Raw genomic sequence first — 21,361 nt, forward strand, 5'->3', positions numbered from 1 at the left:
AAAAAAAAAAAAAAAAAAAAAAAAAAAAAAAAAAAAAAAAGACAAAATGACTTACTGAGGAAAAAACGAATAATCTACCAAATTTTTCCTACAGAAGAAATATTTGACTAGAAATTTTGCTGGAAAATCTTGTTGTTTGAGTGTTAGTTAGATTCAATCTTAAACATAGAAATTATTAAAATTAATTTACAATAAACAAAACAAGGTATGTAATATAAAACTATGAAATCAAAATTTCTTTTACTTGATTGCATACAAATACTTTTGAAACAAATAGTCAAATGGTAATCCTCTCCCTCACTCATATTTTGGGAGAAATTCCAATAGTTAGCTTTTTTCCTTAGGTACAGAAATGAAACCCAAAAAGTTGATGAATGCAGACACAGCATGCTACCATCTAACAGTAGGGTTTTTCACAATAAGGTATACATTTTCCAGAAGAGCGTATTAAGTACAAACAATAGGAAAGGCATTATTGAAGTAGAAGTTAAAACTGTCATACATATCCCCATGATGAGAAGCCTCATAAAAGAATTCAAGGGGTCAGGCGCGGTGGCTCACGCCTGTAATCCCAACACTTTGGGAGGCCGAGGCGGGTGGATCATGAGGTCAGGAGATCAAGACCATCCTGGCTAACACAGTGAAAGCCTATCTCTACTAAAAATATTTTTTAAAAAAATTAACCGGGCGTGGTGGCCGGCGCCTGTAATCCCAGCTACTTGGGAGGCTGAGGCAGGAGAATGGTGTAAACCCGGGAGGTGGAGCTTGCAGTGAACCGAGATCATGCCACTGCACTCCAGCCTGAGTGACAGAGCAAGACTCTGTCTCAAAAAGAAAAAAAAAAGAAAAGAAAAAGAAAGAAAGAATTCAAGGTTCTACTCAGAATAATGCAGTAATTTTATTTTTTTTTATCTCTTTCTCTACGCCTGCACTAAATAATTCCATCATCCCCAAGGATTGCTGTGGAAATCCTTATCTTGGCATAAGTTTTAGTTGTTCTAAGAAGACTTCATAATAGTTCAAATTGAGGAGACTGAACGAAAGGAGAGAGAATTTCACATAAGGAATAATTTCATTCACAAAGAAAACACAGTTAATTCAATGATCTAGATACTGATTCCACATATAGTGAATTATCTGTGATGTATCTTTGCCCCTCTTTTGCCAGCCAGTCTGTGCAAATTACATCTGCTCTATTTTCTGAATTATTCCCTTCATACCTTTGCTTTCCACATCAGCCAGAACTTGAAGATATCCACGTGGCGGCCACACTGAATTGCCTTGTCCCCAGTGTCGTAGGAGACATCATACTGCTTGTCTGGCTGGAAAAGGTATCCTGCACACATCTGGTTGCATCCTTGGAGTATACCCTATCATGGAAATCAAGATGGGTGCATCTGCATTTATAGATCAGAGATGTGGGTGGCTTTAAAACCAGGCTGGCTTGGAAGGAGAGGCTTGGGGTCATATACAGTCTTTCTTCTGATGTCTTTATGAGGCCTTATGCTTGTTCTGATGACCTTTTCTAAAATCACTCTTGGAAAACCTGCCATCCCTTTTTCTCTGACTCTCTGATTAGAAAGTGATTTTTCTGTCTCAGATGCCATCCCTCTAAGGGGAAATGTGTGTGGGTGTCTGGGATTGTTTCAAGATTGGGAAGTGCTATGGCATTCAGGGGGCCAGGGTTAGAGATAGAAACTTCCTCAGTGGGTGGGGTAGTTTCATGCTGTGAAGAATTTTTCTCTCCAAAAGCACTCTGGCAAAAGTTTTCCAACCTTTCCAGGACCTCCTATGACATGAACATGGATTCCGTGTATGAGTGGACTAAAGAGGCTGTGCAGATTCTGGCTCCTACAGGCTGGAGACAGACTTTTTGGAATTCTTCTGTGTGCCATTTTACTGGAGCAACAATGCCTTGGAGGGCAGGGTCCTATTATTAGGCATGTGAAGAAGGGAATATGAGGCTCAACCATTTATAGCAGCTTTTGGGGCAACATTCCTTGTGGCCCTAAGTTGATATTTGTAGTTGTTGTTCTGTCTCATTTATTTCAGTTCTTGGGACCACACATTCATGCTATGAACTCCGAGTATGCTCCAGTGAGTGCTTTTAGTCCTCACTGAGGACAAAACTGACTGGATGCCTCACCTAACTGCTCTCACTTTTTTTGTGCAAATATGAAGGAATACTCAATTAAATAATTCCCTTAAAGGTTCAGTTGCTGACAGATCCTGAGTACTGATCAAGGAAGAAGTGCAGTAGCCAGCAAGAGCCAAGAGAAGAAACCAGGTTAGCTGCAAGGGCAGGAAAGGACAGCAGCAGTCGTCTCTCAATGGGGCTGCCAATCTCGTGAGTCAGCCAACAAGTACTGCAAAGAGACCCCACGTGTGTCTCTTTTTGTACTTTCTAAAGAATGTATGGGCTCCAGCATAGCTTTGGAGGGAGTACAGACCTTTTCTTTGACGAGAATGGCAGAGCACTGCAACAGCACACCCATCATCTTGTGAGGGTTCCAGGTGACTGAGTTGGCCCTGAAAGAAGCACATGAGACTTCAAGAAGGTGCAGGAGTCAGAAGGAGGCAACTGTTCTCTTGAGGAAAACACCACCCATCCCAATTCAAGTCAGTAAGTATTATCCATGCCTATTCTCCTGAATTGACTAATCAAATAGTAAACAAATGTTTTGCAGGCAGTCTCGAAGCATTACATTGGAGACTGCATCTTAGAGGTAACTGCTATTAACAATAACTAACATTTATGAATAACTTATATGTCTTATTGTTTTGAGAGCTTTCAGGTATTACATCAATATGGTATCATGGTTAAGAACTCAGGTTTTGTGTTTTTTTTTTTTTTTTTTTTTTTGAGACGGAGTCTCGCTCTGTCCCCCTGGCTGGAGTGCAGTGGCGCAATCTCGGCTCACTGCAAGCTCCGCCTCCTGGGTTCATGCCATTCTCCTGCCTCAGCCTCCTGAGTAGCTGGGACTACAGGCGCCCGCCACCGCGCCCGGCTAATTTTTTGTATTTTAGTAGAGACGGGGTTTCACCATGGTCTCGATCTCCTGACCTTGTGATCCGCCCGCCTTGGCCTCCCAAAGTGCTGGGATTACAGGCGTGAGCCACCGCGCCCGGCCAATAACTCAGGTTTTGGAGCCAAACTGTCTAAGTCTGAGTCCTGGCTCTGACATTTGTTAGCTTGGGGACATTATATAACTCTTATGTGCCTCAGTTTCTGTTAAATGGGAAGTGTGTGCCTCACAGAATTGAATAAAGGACAAAATAACTTAAAAAATGTAAAATGCTTATAAGAGTGCCTGACACACATAATTCTCATCACAACCCTATAATGTAGGTACAATTATTACCTCTATTTTAGATGGGGAAACTAACATGCAGAAAGGTTAAATATATTACCCAAAGTCACTGAGTTGGGAAGTGTTGGAGCCAGGATTCAAGTCCGAGGCCTCTAACTGCACAGCCATTGTTCATAACCACTCCACTAGACTGCTTCTCTCTAGGAGACACAATGGCTTCTTTCTGCCTTTCTCATTTATAGGCTGATGATGCTGACCTACCCACTTACCGGGCAGTATCAAGAGTGGTACCTAAAAGCAAGGCTCGACTGGACTAGTCTAGACTCTGACTGCCTAGCAGCATTATTTAAATGCTAAATGAGAGTGATTTTGCCAGTTTGGGCTGCAATGATAGCTTAACAAGCATGGTCTCCTAGCAACTGCATCATTCTGTCAGACATAATTAGATGGTTAAGGAGCACACTAGCTAGGGCATTACAGAAACAACTAAGTCTAATGTATGATGATTAAAACATGGGTAACTTGCTTGATTGGTTTGCAGACTCCTTCCCAAAGGCCTGGCCCATAGCTAGGTGCTGCATTTTAATACCTGTGAAGGATCTTTTCCCCTAGATAGAGCAATTGGTTCAGAATCATCCTGCCTCTGCTCTCCCTAGAGCTAAACCCTTGCTGTGAACTTTCAATCTCTTCATCCTGCTTAGGTCCTTTAGTTAAAGGACCTAACAAAATAATTTAGTGCATATGTGCATTGTGTTTCAAGGTAAAGAGAGGAAGGTCCGAAGATCTTTTCCCTTCAGTGTATAATAAAACCTTTGTGAAAGAGACCTGTGAAAAATTCCAAGGAAAGTTAACTAAGTGCTTAGCTCACTAAAAAGCATCAGTGTGAGGTCATATTTAAATGGTAGTGAATTTAATCAAATTTCTCATTGCTATCATTTACCAAGTTGTTAAAAAATTATATTTAGGTCTCATAAAATGTCTTAAATGGTTGTCTGCATATCCTAAAGGTCTGAAGTAAGTGATTCTTTGCTGCTACAAAAGGAAAGTAATAAGACATAATATGAATTCAATTTCCTTTAGAAGACGTATGTGATTTAAAATGTTAGAAATGAAAAAGTCTAGTGTGAAATGTTTTAAGTTTTCCTAGACTCAAAGACAGAAAATTAAAATTGTCTGAGAAATCTAAAGTTAAGTTGGCCTGGCTCATCCAGAGTTCTTTTTTTTTTCTTTTCTTTTTTTTTTTTTTGAGACAGAGTCTCGTTCTGTCGCCCAGGCTGGAGTGCAGTGGCATGATCTCTGTTCACTGAAACCTCTGCCTCCCAGGTTCTAGTCATTCCCCAGCCTCAGCTTCCTGCGTAGCTAGAATTACAGGTGTGCACCACCACGCCTGCTAATTTTTATATTTTTAGTAGAGACAGGATTTCACCATGTTGGCCAGGCTGGTCCTGAACTCCTGACCTCAAGTGATTTGCCCTCCTTGGCCTACCAAAGTGCAGGGATTACAGGCTACTACACCTGGCTCAATTTTTTTACATTATCCTGTGAGTTACGAGGTTGTCCACTTGACAGAGCCGGTCTCACCCACGTTGACACTGGTCTTTCAAAACTGAGACAAAAGTTTGGGGAGGCACAGTAGAGGTAACAAAAGCCAGAATCCTGGCTGTGGGAGGAGCCCTGGGCGTGCTCTTCCTGCCTGCTCCATGTTCGCCTCTCCCTCCTTAGTCTGCTTCTACCTCTCCCACCTTGCTCCAGCCCCACTGGCCTCTTTGATGATCCTCCCACTTGCCAAGAACAGTCCTGCCTCAGGGCCTTTGCACTTGCCACTCACGCTGCCTAGAATACTCTTCCTCATATCCTTGCTTCCTGTCTCCCTTTATCGCAGTATCTGCTGATGTGTTACCTCCTCAGGAAGGCCTCTGACTACCCTGTCTGAAACAGCATGCCTTGTCACTCACTGTTACCTAACCCTGTTTTATTTTTCTTTACTATGAGACAGATTAAATATTTGTTATGAACATCTAGCCTACTGGAATGTAAACTTCAGGAGGGCAAATCTCTTAATTGATAACACCTTTCATATACTGCCTTATTTTTCTGCATTTATCAGATATGCATTTTTATTAGAAAAGCACCATAGGTGGCTGGAAGACAGGTAACTGAATATTCACATCCACCCCTACCTGGCTCATGATAGGTGCTCAGTAAATATATGCAGAATGAATCAATGAATCATTGTGACTTTGTTATGGATCAACACTTAGGAGTCAGGTCAAAATCATATTTGGCCTAGAACATCCACTGAATTTGAACAGTAAAAAAGAAAATAAGTTAGGAGCTGAGTGTCCTGCCCTTTCTGGAAGTAAGCTTAATGAGGAAGAAGAGGAAAGTGAACCAGTGGCCCTTTCTGTGCCCTTGGCAAACTCTGATGGCCTCCAATTCCCCTCACTGGTTAGTCTCTCTCTTCTCCTACCTGTGTACCTGCAATTGCCTCCTGTTACACTTATCACATTGTGTTCTAACTACTTGTTTACTTGTCTTTCTGATTGATTGATTGATTGTTATTAGAGACAGGGTCTCACTATGTTGCCCAGGCTGGTCTCGAACTCTTGGGTTCAAACAATCCTCTCACCTCAGCCTCCTAAAGTGTTGGGATTACAGGCGTGAGCCACCACACCTGGCGTGTCTTTCTCTCTTTCTAAATTGTGAATTCCTTCAGGACTCCTTTGACTGGGAAATCAATCATCCAATAAATGCTCAACAAATGCCTGCTGAACTAAAGTGAATTTAGACCGAAATACGATGCAGGGGATCAGGGCAAGGCAGTGCAGGCTGACATCAGAGCATGGTCTGTTTGATGTGCTGGGTGGAAAGAGGCCTGGCGAGTTCTGGCCCATACCTTTCTATGCCATTGAGTTTATGGCGGTGCTTCCTGGACATGAGCAGCCCACCTCCCCAGGCAGCCTGTGGGGACAGAGAAAGGAGAGGAAGAGGGGAGCAGTAACATTTAAGAATCTAAAACTAGTCATTTCTCACTTCTAGTAAAACATGAGCAAGAAAGTACAAGGTGAAAAACATAAGTTTCTCTGAAAAGTTCAGCCCACACTGATCGTTCAGTCAGTTGTGATTCTTCATTGCTTGTCATTTGTTTTTCAAAGTTCCTCTGGAGTGTAGCTGCACAAGTGATACAGCTAGGCGAGGTCTGAGCCTGAGGAGCCTGAGGTGCCTGTTCTGCCAAGACCCAAAGGTCCAATGGCCTAATAGCCCAATGTGCTGTGGAAAGCCAACACAGTGAATCCCCCTCCGGGTGGCTCTGGAAGCTGCCCAAAAAACTGAGGCCTGCTCTCTGGTTCTTCCCAGAGTAGAATTCTAACAGCTCCTGAAAAACTCAAAAAGCAGCAGTTCCTGCTGGGTTTGGAGGTCTCAACAGCTTATATAACAAGAAGACATTTTTGTGGGTACCACGATGCATGTTTACTGAATAGTTGGGATGCCACATGATACACAGCCTTTGTTAGTCATTAGTTCAGTAGCAAGGCAGATTATCCTACTAGCCAATTGTGTGAAGTTAAATCCCTAAGAAAATGTGCAGAGAAAGAAAAAAAAAAATACACCCAGTCACACATGTGAAAATGCATCTTTTGTGTTTCTGGGAAAATTTGGGATTAAGTCTCTTAGTTGACAATGCCTTTCATATACTGCCTTATTTTTCCTAAATGTAGCAGATATTCTTTTTTTTGGGGGGGGGGGGACAGAGTTTCACTCTTTCATCCAGGCTGGAGTGACATGGCATGATCCCAGCTCACTGCAACCTCCGTCCCCAGGTTCAAGCGATTCTCCTGTCTCAGCCTCCAGAGTAGCTGGGATTATAGGTGCCCACCACCACACCCGGCTAATTTTTGTGTTTTTAGTAGAGACAGGTTTTACCATGTTGGCCAGGCTGGTCTCAAACTCCTGACCTCAGGTGATCCACCTGCCTCAGCCTCCCAAAGTGCTGGCATTACGGGCGTGAGCCACAGAGCCCAGCCAGATATATTCTTTTTAAAGACATGTCATAGATGGCTGGACTGAAGGCAGGTAGCTGAGGGTTCACATTCATGGCCACATTCTGTATGTTGTATCTTCTATTTTTTCACTCTGAAATCAGTTATATTTTAGTCTGTAGCCATTTGTCCCAACAAAGCTACCTGGGAAGGCAATGAGACCATATTCTGGGATGAAACACAGAAGACAGCAATCGACTAGTAAGGAACTGGATGAGTCCCAGAGGATGTTCCATGTCTGTGGTGTGTACCAGTTGTGAATGGCTGGCTAGGGTCCAGACAAGAACTGGAACTAATGTGGTGTGGAGAGAGGGCTGGCTGGGGCGTGGAGAGAAGCTTGAGGCAAATCATAGAAAAGAGCTGCCTCTACCCCCAACATGGACTGGCCTCTCTGAGTTATAGCACTTACATCTACATGCAGCCAAAGGTTGTATTTCTCACATATATCTGCGATCTCTTGTATCGGATCAAAAGCTCCATAAACAGTTGTGCCAGCAGTTGCATTGACATAAAAGGGAACATATCCCTACAAGGTAAGACAGATACAGGCTGATTAGTGTTTTCAACCTTTCTCATTTGCTGATTTCCACAGGAAGCAGAATTGTATAACATTTATTTCTAACAGTAATTGGCAAAGCTTATGTGTTACCAGATACTACGTCTAGTAGTGTTTTGTTGGCTCATTCACTCATTCATTCATTTATTCAACAAATATTTTTTGAGTGCCTTTTATGTGCCAGGCCCTGCCACAGATACTAGGGACTCTGCAGTGAGCACAAGAGATAAAGAATTCTGTCATTGCGGAGTTTACATTTTAGTGGCAAGTGACAGATAATAAGCTAAATTAAATAAGCAAAATATATAGTATGTTTGATAACAATAATTTCTATGGCAAAAAATAAGGCAGGAAAGAGTAATCATAAGTGTTTGGAATGATGGTCAGGTAGTTCTGAATATCATCTGGGCATCATTCTTTTAAGAGGTTGTGTTGTTTTAAGTGTATTGATGTAATAATTATACTGAAACATTGTGGGGTTTGATTATTTAAAAAAGGTCTATACACTGTGAAAGCTGATACATTCACTAACAGTGGACATGGTGAAATGTTGACATAAACAAAAAATAAATGAAGGAGTAGAGTAATAGATCTAAGACAAGTTTGGGGAAATCTGTGAATCTTAAGCTTTTCTTTTTTGCTGAGACAGGTTCTTGTTCTGTCACCTAGGCTGGAGTGCATTGGCATGATCATGGCTCATTTCAGCCTCTACCTCTCCAACTCAAGCAATCCTCCCACCTCACCCTTCTGAGTGGCTGGGACTATAGGCGTGCACCACCACACCTGGCTATTTTTAAAAAATTTTTGTAGAGATGTGGGTCACCCTATGTTGCCCAGGCTGGCCTTGAATTACTAGGCTCAAGGGATACTCCTGCCTCAGCCTCCCAAAGTGCTGGGATTACAGATGTGACCCCCTATGCCAGCCCTGTCTCTTAGGCTTTTGTGAAGCTCAGCTCCACCTCTGCTCCTTGCTCAGCCTTTACAACACTTAGACCTACCTCCTGTGCCAAGACCCCAGCAAATAACTACAATTAGAGAAGGAGGTATAAGAATGTAACCGAAACAACCATGTGTTGGTAAGTGGCCTGACAGCTACCTGGCACTGACTTGTGGATACATCTGTTCTATGAGTTTTTTGTTTAATAGAGTTTGTTGAGGCTGGATTTGCCAAGTACCATGGGCCATCTGCCAGGGCATGGAAGCACTTTGCTAAACAGAATCCTAAGCTAAAATGGCATTTGTTAAAATGAGATAATACCCAACAAGTAGTAAGTAAAAAGTTCAATTAGGCTATATCTTCATGATGCTCAGGGAGTTGATTTATTGAAGAACATCAAACCAATCACTTGGCACCATGACGACAGGACAAATAGTTTAATGACTGAATTTTTCATTGTTTAAAAAATCCCTGATATTGTGTAGACACAGCTTTACAACCAAATCATTTTACAAGTTGGAAATAAGCAAATACCTAAGAATAGAATTTTAGAAGCACAAGAAAATTGTCTCATATTATCAAGGACTTTTTTGTCTAGAGCAGAAAGAAGGTATTTTTAAACTGGAGTTTAGATGCACCACAGAGTACATACCTTCTGTTTGGCTTCAAGAATTTTTGCCTCAAAATCAGCTGGAATTATTTTCCCCCTATAATTATTGGAAAAGGAGGGAAATTAAAATGAAGAATCAATGAGATTGCACATGAAAAAAACTTTAGCAGCAGCAGAAAGCAATTTAATCGGATATTTTCAACAGACCATTAGCAGCTTGGCACACTGTACTGAGCCAGTCTTTAAGCACAATAAAACAAATTTAACAGATGAACACATTTAATACATCAAGAACCTAATATTCACTCTCCCCTGCCTACCTTTCATTGCACTTTATCAAAATCACATTGTCAGTTCCAAAGCCAAGTGCAGCCCCAGCTTTCTTTATGGAATAGTGACTCTGCAACAAACAGAGGCTCGAGGTTAGAAGTTGGAGAGTCCCCCCGAAAAACACTTCTATCCATGAGAAAGCATCCCCAACTCACGTGTTCTGAGGTGAAGAGTACCAGTTTGGGCACAGCCGCCATGCCCTTTGTCTTAACTTCCGGGAAGTACTTGTAGCGAGCAGCCATGATGCTGTACATGTTGGATATGGCGCCCCCTGTCAGCAAGCGGACATATTGGGAGGTGTTGAGGCGCTTTCATTATTGTTTCTAAAAACGAACGCTGAGCTGGTGTCTCAAGAGACAAGGGAGGTCAGGAAGCAGAAGGATAATATCCTGATAGGTTTTGCTGGCTTCCCTATTGCTGGGGCTTCCCACTGGACCCTTTACCCTGGGAATACAAGTAGTCACACTTATTACCAAAGCTATCTAGGCGGTTTGGCTGGAGGTGATTCATGTACTTCAGTGCCCTTTCCACCTGAAGTCTAGACAGAAATATAAGAGGTAGCTGCATCAGTGGCTGCAAAGGGATAGGTGAGTTATATCCTTCCTGCTTTACTTTCTGCTCAATCTATTTACTGAACAAAGATGAATCTGTTCCCTGAGTTCAGAAAGACAGAGAAAGAAAGAGTAATGGAGCCTACAGAAAGAAACAATGACATTTCTTGGTTACCTGCCTAAGTGCTCTCTTCAGCCCAGCTGAGTTACTGAGTCATTTAGGAGAACTCTAAGTTTATTAAAATAAGAACAAACTCATGTTTACTTAAATAAAGACACAAGGAGAACTGACATAACTATGTATGTTTGGCCAACACAAACTAGTTTTACATTAATTATCTGACAATTAAACTTAGGCAAATTTGTGGCCTGCTTGAATTACCTAGATAACTGCAATTCTTATTTATTCTTTTCCCCTTGTACACAATCACACTGTTTCTGACACCATCAGAATAGCTATCCTTGTTTTAAAAATTCTTATTTTATCTACTTCAAGCTAGAGATTCAAAGTAGATATACTATTTTGACTGAAATCAATTAATTAATAATCTTGATTCACTGATCCCCAGCATAATCAAACTGCTGTTGACACAATGGAGTTGTTTAATAGTGAAACCTTGTTTCTACAAAAGAAATTTTAAAACAGCTGGGCATGGTGGCACATGCCTATAGTCCCAGCTACTTGAGAAACTGAAGCAGGAGGATTGCTTGAGCCCAGGAGTTCGAGGCTGCAGTGAGCTAAGATCACACCACTGCACTCTAGCCTGGATGACAGAGTGAGACCATCTCAAAAAAAAAAAAAAAAAAAAAAAAAAAAAAAAAATGGGGTTCTTTAGCATGGTCTAGACACAACCTTTGTCAGTTTTTATGGATTTATGCATAGCCTTTGTTAGTTAATTCATACATAATGTAGCATTTTTGCTAGTCTTCATCTTGAAAAAAAAGCAAGTCAGAGTATCCAAAAAAATTTTAAGGCATTATTCTTCTACAAACCTACTTCATATTTTGTATTCTTGAGAATCCCAAACCTTGAGAAGAGGAAGAGAAGAGAAACCTACCAGGAGAAAATATCCCATCACCATCTTTACTTGACCATCCAACTATCTCTCTCATCTTCTTAAGTGTTATTTGTTCCATGAGGACAAACACTGGTGCAATTTCATATGTAAACCTGGAAAGGTGGTAAGAAAAAGGACGAAAGAAAATAAAGAAGTCAAACCATTTATTTTAGGAACACAGAGGATTGGTTTAATATTTGTATTTGGGTTCTAAAAAAAAAAAAAGCTGTTCAAAACCACTAACATGATTCATTTCCTGGAAATGCATTCAGTCGCCAATCATAAAATGTCAGAAACCAGCCTGGGTTACTGAGAGAGGTGGTGGAAGTGCCAGCCCTGTGATACTTCACCAACAAAATAGATTCTAATCTGAATGAAATGTCTTAGGCATGGTCCACCTAGAGGAATAGAAGGAAAGAAAATGACTTTTCTGAGTCCCTTTTACCTCTAAGATTGTAGGACAATGCAAATGTTAATTGAAAAAAGCATTCCAAGGTCTACGTAAAATTGGTTTACAATTTGTTTTTAAAATAACTGACTGCCAGTTGCGCACTTGTAGAATATATAAAAGCCAGAGCCAAAGTCTATCTTTTAAAAATAATGTAAACATCTAAAAGCTAACTGTGAAGATAATTGGAAATATTGACCCAGGTTTTAAAGATCTCAATATAATTATCTACATGGTTTTTCTACTAATAATCCTCAAGGACAGCTATGTTTGTATAATTCTCTGAAGTCAATATCTGTCAAGAATAATTCTAAGTGATGATTTTCTAATTACAAATTATAAATAACAAGAAGACGGTCAACTGGCATGCACAGCTAGCTGTGGGCATCAGATATCTTGGCAGGTTACATTTGTCTTCTAACAAACTGATTTAAAAGTAGCAAGCAATGCTCTTTTCAAAGCAATTCAACACAGAGGCATAGTCTGGTAGACTAATCATTGAAACAAGATCGTGAGATCAAACGTGGAGCCTAAGAAAAAATCAAGGAAGGTCTGTCTGCAGAAAATTAAGCCAGAAAACAAAAAGGTGTTTACTAAGCTCTGAGGCTGTCTTTCTTGTTTTCGCTTGGCATTCTTTAGCATTAGAGTCTGTAGGCTGGGCTCAGATCATCCTCACTGAAAAGAGATGCCTAGACTGACTCCGCTAAGTGACGTAGGGAAGCTTTATCGCTGGTTAGGGTGTTTGAGCCAAGTGCTAATGTTGAAGACTAATGGGAATTCTTGCTTGCTTAATGTGAGGAAAGGCTATTTGTAAGGATGAGATAACTATTGTACATAAGACACAGGTGAAGCTACTAAGTTTTAATTGTGGATGAAAAAAGCAGTCGAATTAATCACATGGAGGTAAAAGAAGACAAAAAGATCCTGAAGGATCCTCAGATATGTTGGTAAAAGTATTTTATTTCCAAAAAGAATATGTCCATTTTCCTTGGGAGGCCCCTGGAAATTTAGGAGGAAGACCCTTGGAAACCATGTGTGCAGTTACCATCACCTCTGGAGGTCACAATCATGCTTTGGTTCTGCTCTGAGCCCCATCACCGTAGCAACCAACACTCCCTCATGTCTGATGGCCTGATAAAGGAAGAAGAAGAGAAGGATTCCTGGTTTAGCCTGTGCTGCCAAGTGTACCAAGAGGCAAACTCATGATGGGCTTTTAACCATTCTTGAACAAATGTGTTATTAATGGTTCCACTGGTTTTTGGAAATGTTGACATGACAAAAATGTTTGCATGGCGAGGAGATATGGTGGCAGTGTATGTGCTAGAATCTCCCAGGACTATATAAGAAAGCTCTCTGGGGTAAGGCAAGGAACAAATGAAATCACATACCATAATATCAGAACCATATCAAAGATTGGATGGAAGTTGGCTTAGGGTCAAGTCAATGTTGGCCAGGCAGGAACCACATGGACAAGGGAGAGGGAGTGGGACTGAATATCAGGCATAGGTCCTACTCCATGCTTCAGATTTAAAACGAATTAGGCCCAAGGTTTGCATGAATTAGCCTCCCCAAGGACCAGGAACATGGCCATTACTCTCAGGATTAGGAGGAAGAGTCTAGAGAGTTTATCATGAGATTAACTGATCTCATCTATTTCAGGTTCCTTATCTATGTCAGGTACCTGATTCCTAAACTTTCTTTCAGTTCTATTCAACAAATACTTACTGAATGACTATTCTCTGCCAGGTGACATCCTATGTACTAAGGAAACTAAGATATTAGAAGACACCATTCTCATCCTTGAGGAGGAAACCTACTAGGATGAATCTAGCATCTGGTTCTTGGCCTTAGCTGCATCCTGTTTGATAGTCCCCACCTGAGTCCAAAGGACCAATTTTCCACTCTTTTCCTGACTCATGAGCTTAGTCTTGACATTCTCTCCTGAGTGCTGGTATATCAGTCCATGGCTGCTGATCCACAGCCAGGCCTGACAAATGGGCTGTCATGGTGTTCTTCATTCCTGACACCTCTTCTGACCCTGCCACCCTATCCTGGGCCATGTTTACAATCTGTGCAGCCGCACCCACAGCCTTAAAGAAGGCCTTGTAGTTCACCTAAAACAGTTTTTAAAAATTTTTTATTTTCAATTTTTTAAATTTTGTGTAGAGATGGAGGTCTCACTATGTTGCCCAGGCTGGTCTTCAATTCTTGGCCTCAAGTGATCCTCCCGCCTTCACCTCCCAAAGTTCTGAGATTACAGTCGTGAGCCACCGTGCCCAGTGGTTCTTCACCTAATTGGGATCGCAGACCCCTTTGGGAATCCTAGGAAATCTGTAGTCCCTCTCTCCAGGTAAAAAAAATGAAGATAGGCATATCATTTTGTATCGAACTATAGGAGATTCTTCTCTTGCAACCTGGACTCCAGGTTGGGTACCCTTTTCCTAAGTGACTGATGAAAGCAAATGAAGTCAAGAGATCAAAGGTCAAATATGAATTCAGAAGAAGCTGGTTAGATGCTAAAGTCAAAGTACAAGATTACATTTCAGAGTCAGAACCAGAAACTAAACCTGCCAGAAGCTCTGGGTTGAAGCATAAGAACATAGGATTGGAAGTAAAGTTTTAAAACAGGAGGATGGTGGCGTTCATGGAGTGACACTAAAGGAGCATTCTGAGCATGTCTGTATTCCAAGTCGGGAAGTGAGTCAGCCCTTTTTCAGTGGTTCAACTCACCTTCCCAGAAGGGTTCACTCAGAGCGAAGGCAAATTGACTGTCAACAAGCTGTAGTTCTTGTGTGGCAGAGTCTGCTTGTTGCTAGCCATATCAATTTTCCCCTTGTTAAATTTTATTTAGGGTTGCTGTTCACTCTGATCAAAGACTATATTTTCTACCCTTTTTTGGTGTGGTCATGGACTAAGTTCTGGCTAAAGAGGCTTTATGGAAACGTATGAGACTTCTGAGAAGGTTTTTTTTGAAATCATATATATATTATAAATAAAAGGAAAAGGAGTATGTCTCTTGTTGCCCTTCCCCTCCCCCTTCCCTTCCCTTCCCTTCCTTCTTCCCTCCCTCCCTCCCTCCTTTCTGAGTTCTGGAACACAGGAGTGATGGCTGGAGCTTCAGCAGCCAGCCTGTACCATAATGCAACTTTGAGGATGGGAGCCATGTGCTACAATAGGGTTTAGAAAGGCACACAAAATCTGGATCCCTGGTGACTGTCAAACGGGGAACTTCTTTAATGAGAGAAATAATCTTCCATGCTGACTATCCTGATACTCCTCTTGACCTCTTCTCCTTAAAGATGTGGCAGGTAGCACATCTTCACTTTAAAAGGTAACACAACTGCGGGGAGCTTAGGGAAACACTCTACTATCCAGATGATGAGAGACAGAAATAAAAGAGTCAGGAGGGTCTCACATAGCAACAGTGACTGTGCGGTGGTTGCCTTTCCTATACACTGTACCTTGTATACTCTAGGCACTTAGGACTGGAACCATTTTTAGTCTTCAGAACCACTCTGTAGGATGGATACTATTATCCTCCATTTGCCTGATGAGGAAACTGAGTTTCAGAGAAATTCAGTGATTTGTTTTAAGATCTCCGAGTTAGTGTGTTTCATCAGAATTCCAAGTCTATGTATGTCACAGCTGCTTTTCCATGACAAACGAGAACTGCTTACTGCAAGCTCCTCTCTAATGACCTGCCCAGTGTGTAATGATGAATAACTCCCATAGAGAATTTCTCCTGGATATTTTCTATGAAAATAAAGTGCTAGATGGTTGAAATCATAACCTCGTAGCAAAGAGTTATGATAGATCTTGCCATTAAGATTATGTATTGCCATTAGATGTTTGAGGGCAAGCTGTTGTTTACGCTCAGGCCCTGCTCAACCTGCACAATTGTGCTTGGTGGCCCTGTTTTGGAAGAAAAGAGCTGTAGGTGCCTTGGACAACTACACATTTATGAAGTTTTTTGGATCTTCACTGAGTTGTTGCTTAGAAGAATATATTGCAAAACTATGTGCAAAAGCAGCTGTAAAGGCATGGACACAGACGTTCTTTTTTTTTTTTTTTTTGAGATGGAGTCTCGTTCTGTCGCCCAGGCTGGAGTGCAGTGGCATAGTCTCAGCTCACTGCAACCTCTACCTCCCAGGCTCAAGCGATTCTCCTGCCTCAGCCTCCTCAGTAGCTGGGATTACAGGCGCCCACCACCACACCTGGCTCATGTTTGTGTTTTTAGTAAATGCAGAGTTTCACCATGTTGGCCAGGCTGGCCTCGAACTCCCACCTTAGGTGACCCACCCACCTCGGCCTCCCAAAGTGCTGGGATTACAGGCATGAGCCACCGTGCCCAACCTACAGTCTTTCTATTCTAATAGTCAGACACCTTGTACTTTGCACCTGAGTCAGGTTATTGGATCATTTTTTTTTTTTTTTTTTTTTTTTTGAGACGGAGTCTCGCTCTGTCGCCCAGGCTGGAGTGCAGTGGCCGGTTCTCAGCTCACTGCAAGCTCCGCCTCCCGGGTTCACGCCATTCTCCTGCCTCAGCCTCCCGAGTAGCTGGGACTACAGGCGCCCACCACCTCGCCCGGCTAGTTTTTTGTATTTTAGTAGAGACGGGGTTTCACCATGTTAGCCAGGATGGTCTCGATCTCCTGACCTCATGATCCCCCCGTCTCGGCCTTCCAAAGTGCTGGATCATTCTTTTAAAGAGACTGTGACGGAGGAATATAGTTCTTATTTTCTATGTCAGGTGCCACCTAAACTCAATGAGAGTACAGGACCAAAAACCAGGCATTATCACTAAATAAATCCTGCACTGCCATAGAAAGATCCTTTTGCCATTCTTTCCCAGACTTATTTTGAACACTGTTCCCAACCGGAGAAGGAATTGTCACAGGGAGCAGCAAATTTTGCCTCAGCTCCTGACAGTGCTGCCACATTTCATGATCTTCCAGGGGAACTGGCTTAGAACAATTTCTAGATAATAGTTATTACTTCTTTAGACAATGCCTGTCTCTAGAACTGACAGAAACTATTTTGCTATTTTAAATAACCTTCTCTATCGATCTGTTGGAATCAGATCATATTTTATAAATATCTCCCATTCAGTACAGCTGCAATTACTACATGTCATTTAGTTGGATTGGCCTTGACCTCAGATGGCTGGGACACATTTTCGTGTTTTGCAGCTGAGCTAAGAGAAGAGTAAGAGACTTTGGTTTTATGAACACATGTCAAAAAAGGAGAATTTGTGGGATTTTTCTGGTTGAGGAATATCTGGTCATAAGTGGTTGAAAGGGGGGAGGTCCCTTATTTACCTTGAGACTGAAGACATATATATACATGGAAAAAGCAGCTGAGAGCCCTGCAGAACACACACTTAAAGGTGCTGAGTAAATTCATGGCCTATATTAATATGGGTACTTGGATTTTAATAGATATGTATTTTTTACTCTGTTTTTCTCACTTATTTTCCAAATAGTTAGTTAAAAACAACTATATTTCCTAATTTAAATTGTTCCTTAGTGCTAGATACTACAATTAAGCGTTAGTGTCTTTTCTCAAATTATAATGAACTTTACTATGATGTCTGTGCTGGCTGGTATATTTTATCTCAAAATCACAATACGGTAAAGATTGCTAAATGGAGCTTTTTGTTCAAATTCCAAGCAACTGTATCTTTGACCTGTATTCCTCTTAGCCCTTTCAAATCTCAGTGACCCAACATAGACACTCCGTGAAGCTAAGCATGACTTGCAAGGAGGGAGCATGAAAATCATTTTAGTTTTTCAATCAGTTTAATCTTTTATGCCTTTTAGCACCAAAGGCTTCACTTGTCACATTTGCTCTTTAAAATTTGTCACTGTTGTTTTAAATTAGCCAAGAAAACAGGAATTCTTAGTTAATAGAAACTTTTCTGAATATAGTTACGTATTTTGAGTCACAGCATTAAATAGCTTTAGAATACACATGGGTCACTATATAATTTTAAATGCCCTTCAGGTTTTCTGGCTGAGAGCAGTTTAAGAAAAACAGAATACCTTAAACTTCAATAATTTACATTCTATCTTGATATCAAATGGAATTTCTCATTTTAAGCAATATTACCCTTTCACATAAATTCATTTCTTGGAATCTATTTTCTATGAACTTAAAAGTGAGTGGCTATTTTCTGAATATTTCCACAGTGACAGACACCCCTATAATTCTTTGTAGTTGTTTTAAAATTATTATAAGATAATTTGTTTTATTATTTTCCTTTGGATACTTTAATAGAATGTGGTACCATTAACTGGATGTATAGATACTGGTAAAACATTGTCAGTAGTGTTGAGAGCAAAGGCAGTACTCTGATGACCCTCCATCGATTTGTAATCTGACATTTTCCTAAAAGAGAGCACATGTATGTAGAGGAAAATTTGGGGTGATTGCTATAAGACTACCCAGGTAGTACTTGTGCCCATACCCTACAGGACCTTAGAGTCAGTTTCATGTAAATTTTCAAGAACTTAGAAACAAAGAAAGGCTTTGCCTATACAAACAAGTATGAAAACAATGTCACATTTAGAAAAACAATCACTTATTTTGAAAAGAATATATACTGTATCAGTACTGGCTGAATTTTGTTTTGGAATTTTTAATTAAGCAGTGGGTTGATCAGATTGATTTGTGGGTTTATGGCTGCTTTAATTATGGAAGAAATATGATCTAAATGATAAGGACCAATGTGCTTGGGTAGAAAAAGGTAAAACCAAGTTCATACCTCAAAACATAACCTCTTTAGATACACCATTAAGAGAAATGGGTCTTTTAACATGAAATTTCAACACTACATTTTGGAAGTCAGAGTTATTATTTCTCATGACCATGTTCTTCTTAAATTCCATTATTAAATTAAACAATAGTTTATCAAGTATTTACCATTAAATCAGAACTATGATTAAACCTAAGGATTTTAAGAGAAAAAATGACCAGGGCAACTTTAATAAAATAGAACCACTGGAACTGAACTTTTAAAGCAACAAGCTGTAGTCATACATCAGGGTCGCTTATATGAAAACATATGGGACTTACATATTGGTATTGGCTGTTGATGTCAGCCATTCTCCAGCTAGGCCAATGATATCCAATCCAGTGGAGAGCTGGTTGAAAAATCGAGGATGACCTAGAGAGGAAATAGAAAAGCATCAAGACAAATGCAGATTTCTCAACCTATCTTCAAGGCAAACGGCCTGCCCCACTGGGTCACACTGATGGGGCTTGTATCCCAGTGATATGTTGAATAAGGCTGCTCAAGGATATTGAAGAAGGAAGGGCAAGTTGACCCACCCCATACCAACCATTAACATTCATGATGTCCCCCAAACTTTTATGTTTCTAAAGCATCATGCTTTTTTTTTTTTTTTTTGAGACGGAGTCTCGCTCTGTCGCCCGGCCTGGAGTGCGGTGGCCGGATCTCAGCTCACTGCAAGCTCCGCCTCCCGGGTTTACGCCATTCTCCTGCCTCAGCCTCCCCACGAGTAGCTGGGACTACAGGCGCCAGCCACCTCGCCCGGCTAGCTTTTTGTATTTTTTAGTAGAGACGGGGTTTCACCGTGTTAGCCAGGATGGTCTCGAACTCCTGACCTCGTGATTCGCCCGTCTCGGCCTCCCAAAGTGCTGGGATTACAGGCTTGAGCCACCGTGCCCGGCCTAGCATCATGCTTTTAAAGAATAATATCTCATATCATGAAACAAATCATGCTTTCCAGTGTTTTGTGTTTCGATGTGTTTTGCCAATATATATATAGTCAGGTGACCTTCAGATTAAATTTATGGCGGAGATAACCTAGCTCTCTTCTGTGAAATGGGCAGTCACAGCCTATTTCACTCATTGAGTTGTTGGTGAGGTAATTGTTTTTGCTACACAACTCTAAATCCCTGTGCAACCCACAATATGCTTTAACAGGCTTTGCTCTCAGCAAATTCAGGATTGTTGCCAAGTTTTTGCCAACTTAGCATTCAATGGAAAACTCAACTCCACATCAGCAGGCTTGGCTCAGCTGTCAGGAAGGAGTCAACGCAATAGATTATCTAGGGATGTGTGGCTGGGAACTGGTGTTAGAAAGATATGCTGACTGCTGTGTTTCCAGTGGAAATTGCCTTTGCTTCTGAAAAAAACAAAAACAAAAACGGTCAGAGAGCTAGTGTTAGAATGTTCCTGGTCTAACTCTCCTCGCTGAGAATCTCTATTCTTCCCTAGATATGATTCAGAACATCTGGACTATGACTTCTTACATCAGAAGATACCAACCTCTGCATCTTAAGAGCCCTCACAAAATAATACTGGTTTTCAGAGAAAACTAAAAGAAGCATCACTGGCAAACTTAGTTTAAGTATGGGGCCATATTCTAGATATTCATGTGGACTATCCTAGATAGTTAAATGATTCCATGTTACTCTACTTTGCTCACTGCCAACAGAATCTGAGGTCTTTTGAAACAACATGTTTTATTGAAAGTCATTAAAATATATATGCAATATCCATTTAAAAACTTTTAACAATATACACTTCATTTCAAGACAAGACTGAATGGTAAATAAATGCAGTCACACTATTTGATAATGTATCAAAACCATACAGTTTGGCAGAGACAAAAGATGGACAAGGAGAGATTAACACAAAGTGAAACAGTATCTCTTTGTCCATTAAAATATAAAGGACACAAAGTCCTTCAAAATCTTATTTTAGTTTATGGTTACAACCTTGTGCCCCAAATCTTATATCTACCAGAATTTTATTAAGTAACAAAATAGTTTCAATTTCAATTTCAATTCTCTATATTGGATGAAAATAACAGATGATAGATACGGTGCTGGGCCACTCACGGCCTAAATTCAGGTAGGGGGAGAAGGAAAGAATTATTTTTTAAAGTAAAGCTTTCCTACAAATAAACTACAAGAAAAAAAAGAAGGGTTGGAGGGGGAGATCCCTTGATTAGGAGACATGGCAAACAATTGCATGTAAGAAACTTATTTGGATCCTGATTCAAATAAGTTTGACAAAATTAAAGCATTTATGACGCTCATGATACAATTGGAAATTTGAAAACTGACTAAATATTTCATTAAGGAGCTTTAAATTTTTTTTCCAGGTATGACAGTGACATTGTGGATTAAAAAAAAAAAATTCTTAAGAATGAATATTGGGCCAGGCGCAGTGGCTCATGCCTGCAATCCCAACACTTTGGGAGGCCAAGGCAGGTGGGTCATCTGAGGTCAGGAGTTCGAGACCAGCCTGGCCAACATGGTGAAATCCCGTCTCTACTAAAAATACAAAAATTAGCGTCAGGCATGGTGGCATGCGCCTATAATCCCAGCTTCTCAGGAGGCTGAGGCAGGGGAATTGCTTGAAACCCAGGAGGTGGAGATTGCAGTGAGCCAAGATCACACCACTGCACTCCACTCCAGCTTGGGCAACAAGAGTGAAACTCCATCTCAAAAAAAAAAAAAAAAAAAAAAAAAAAAGAAATTTTTTAAT

At 40.8% G+C, this 21,361-nt stretch overlaps 1 protein-coding gene across 1 annotated transcript in view; it reads right to left on the bottom strand.

Moving 5' to 3' along the window:
- Positions 1-21,361, bottom strand: part of GAD1 (glutamate decarboxylase 1) — a 46,515-nt gene that overhangs the window by 6,234 nt on the left and 18,920 nt on the right. The window contains exons 6-14 of the mRNA XM_017862371.1: positions 18,916-19,006; positions 11,394-11,506; positions 9,940-10,055; positions 9,775-9,854; positions 9,497-9,551; positions 7,761-7,877; positions 6,208-6,272; positions 2,451-2,529; positions 1,221-1,370 (exon numbers count right to left, since the gene is read on the bottom strand). Coding sequence (XP_017717860.1) covers positions 1,221-1,370; positions 2,451-2,529; positions 6,208-6,272; positions 7,761-7,877; positions 9,497-9,551; positions 9,775-9,854; positions 9,940-10,055; positions 11,394-11,506; positions 18,916-19,006 — 866 coding nt within the window. The remainder of the gene's footprint in view (positions 1-1,220; positions 1,371-2,450; positions 2,530-6,207; positions 6,273-7,760; positions 7,878-9,496; positions 9,552-9,774; positions 9,855-9,939; positions 10,056-11,393; positions 11,507-18,915; positions 19,007-21,361) is intronic.

Source organism: Rhinopithecus bieti, unplaced genomic scaffold, assembly GCF_001698545.2.
Source record: "Rhinopithecus bieti isolate Rb0 unplaced genomic scaffold, ASM169854v2 scaffold_63316, whole genome shotgun sequence".
Lineage (NCBI taxonomy): Eukaryota > Metazoa > Chordata > Mammalia > Primates > Cercopithecidae > Rhinopithecus > Rhinopithecus bieti.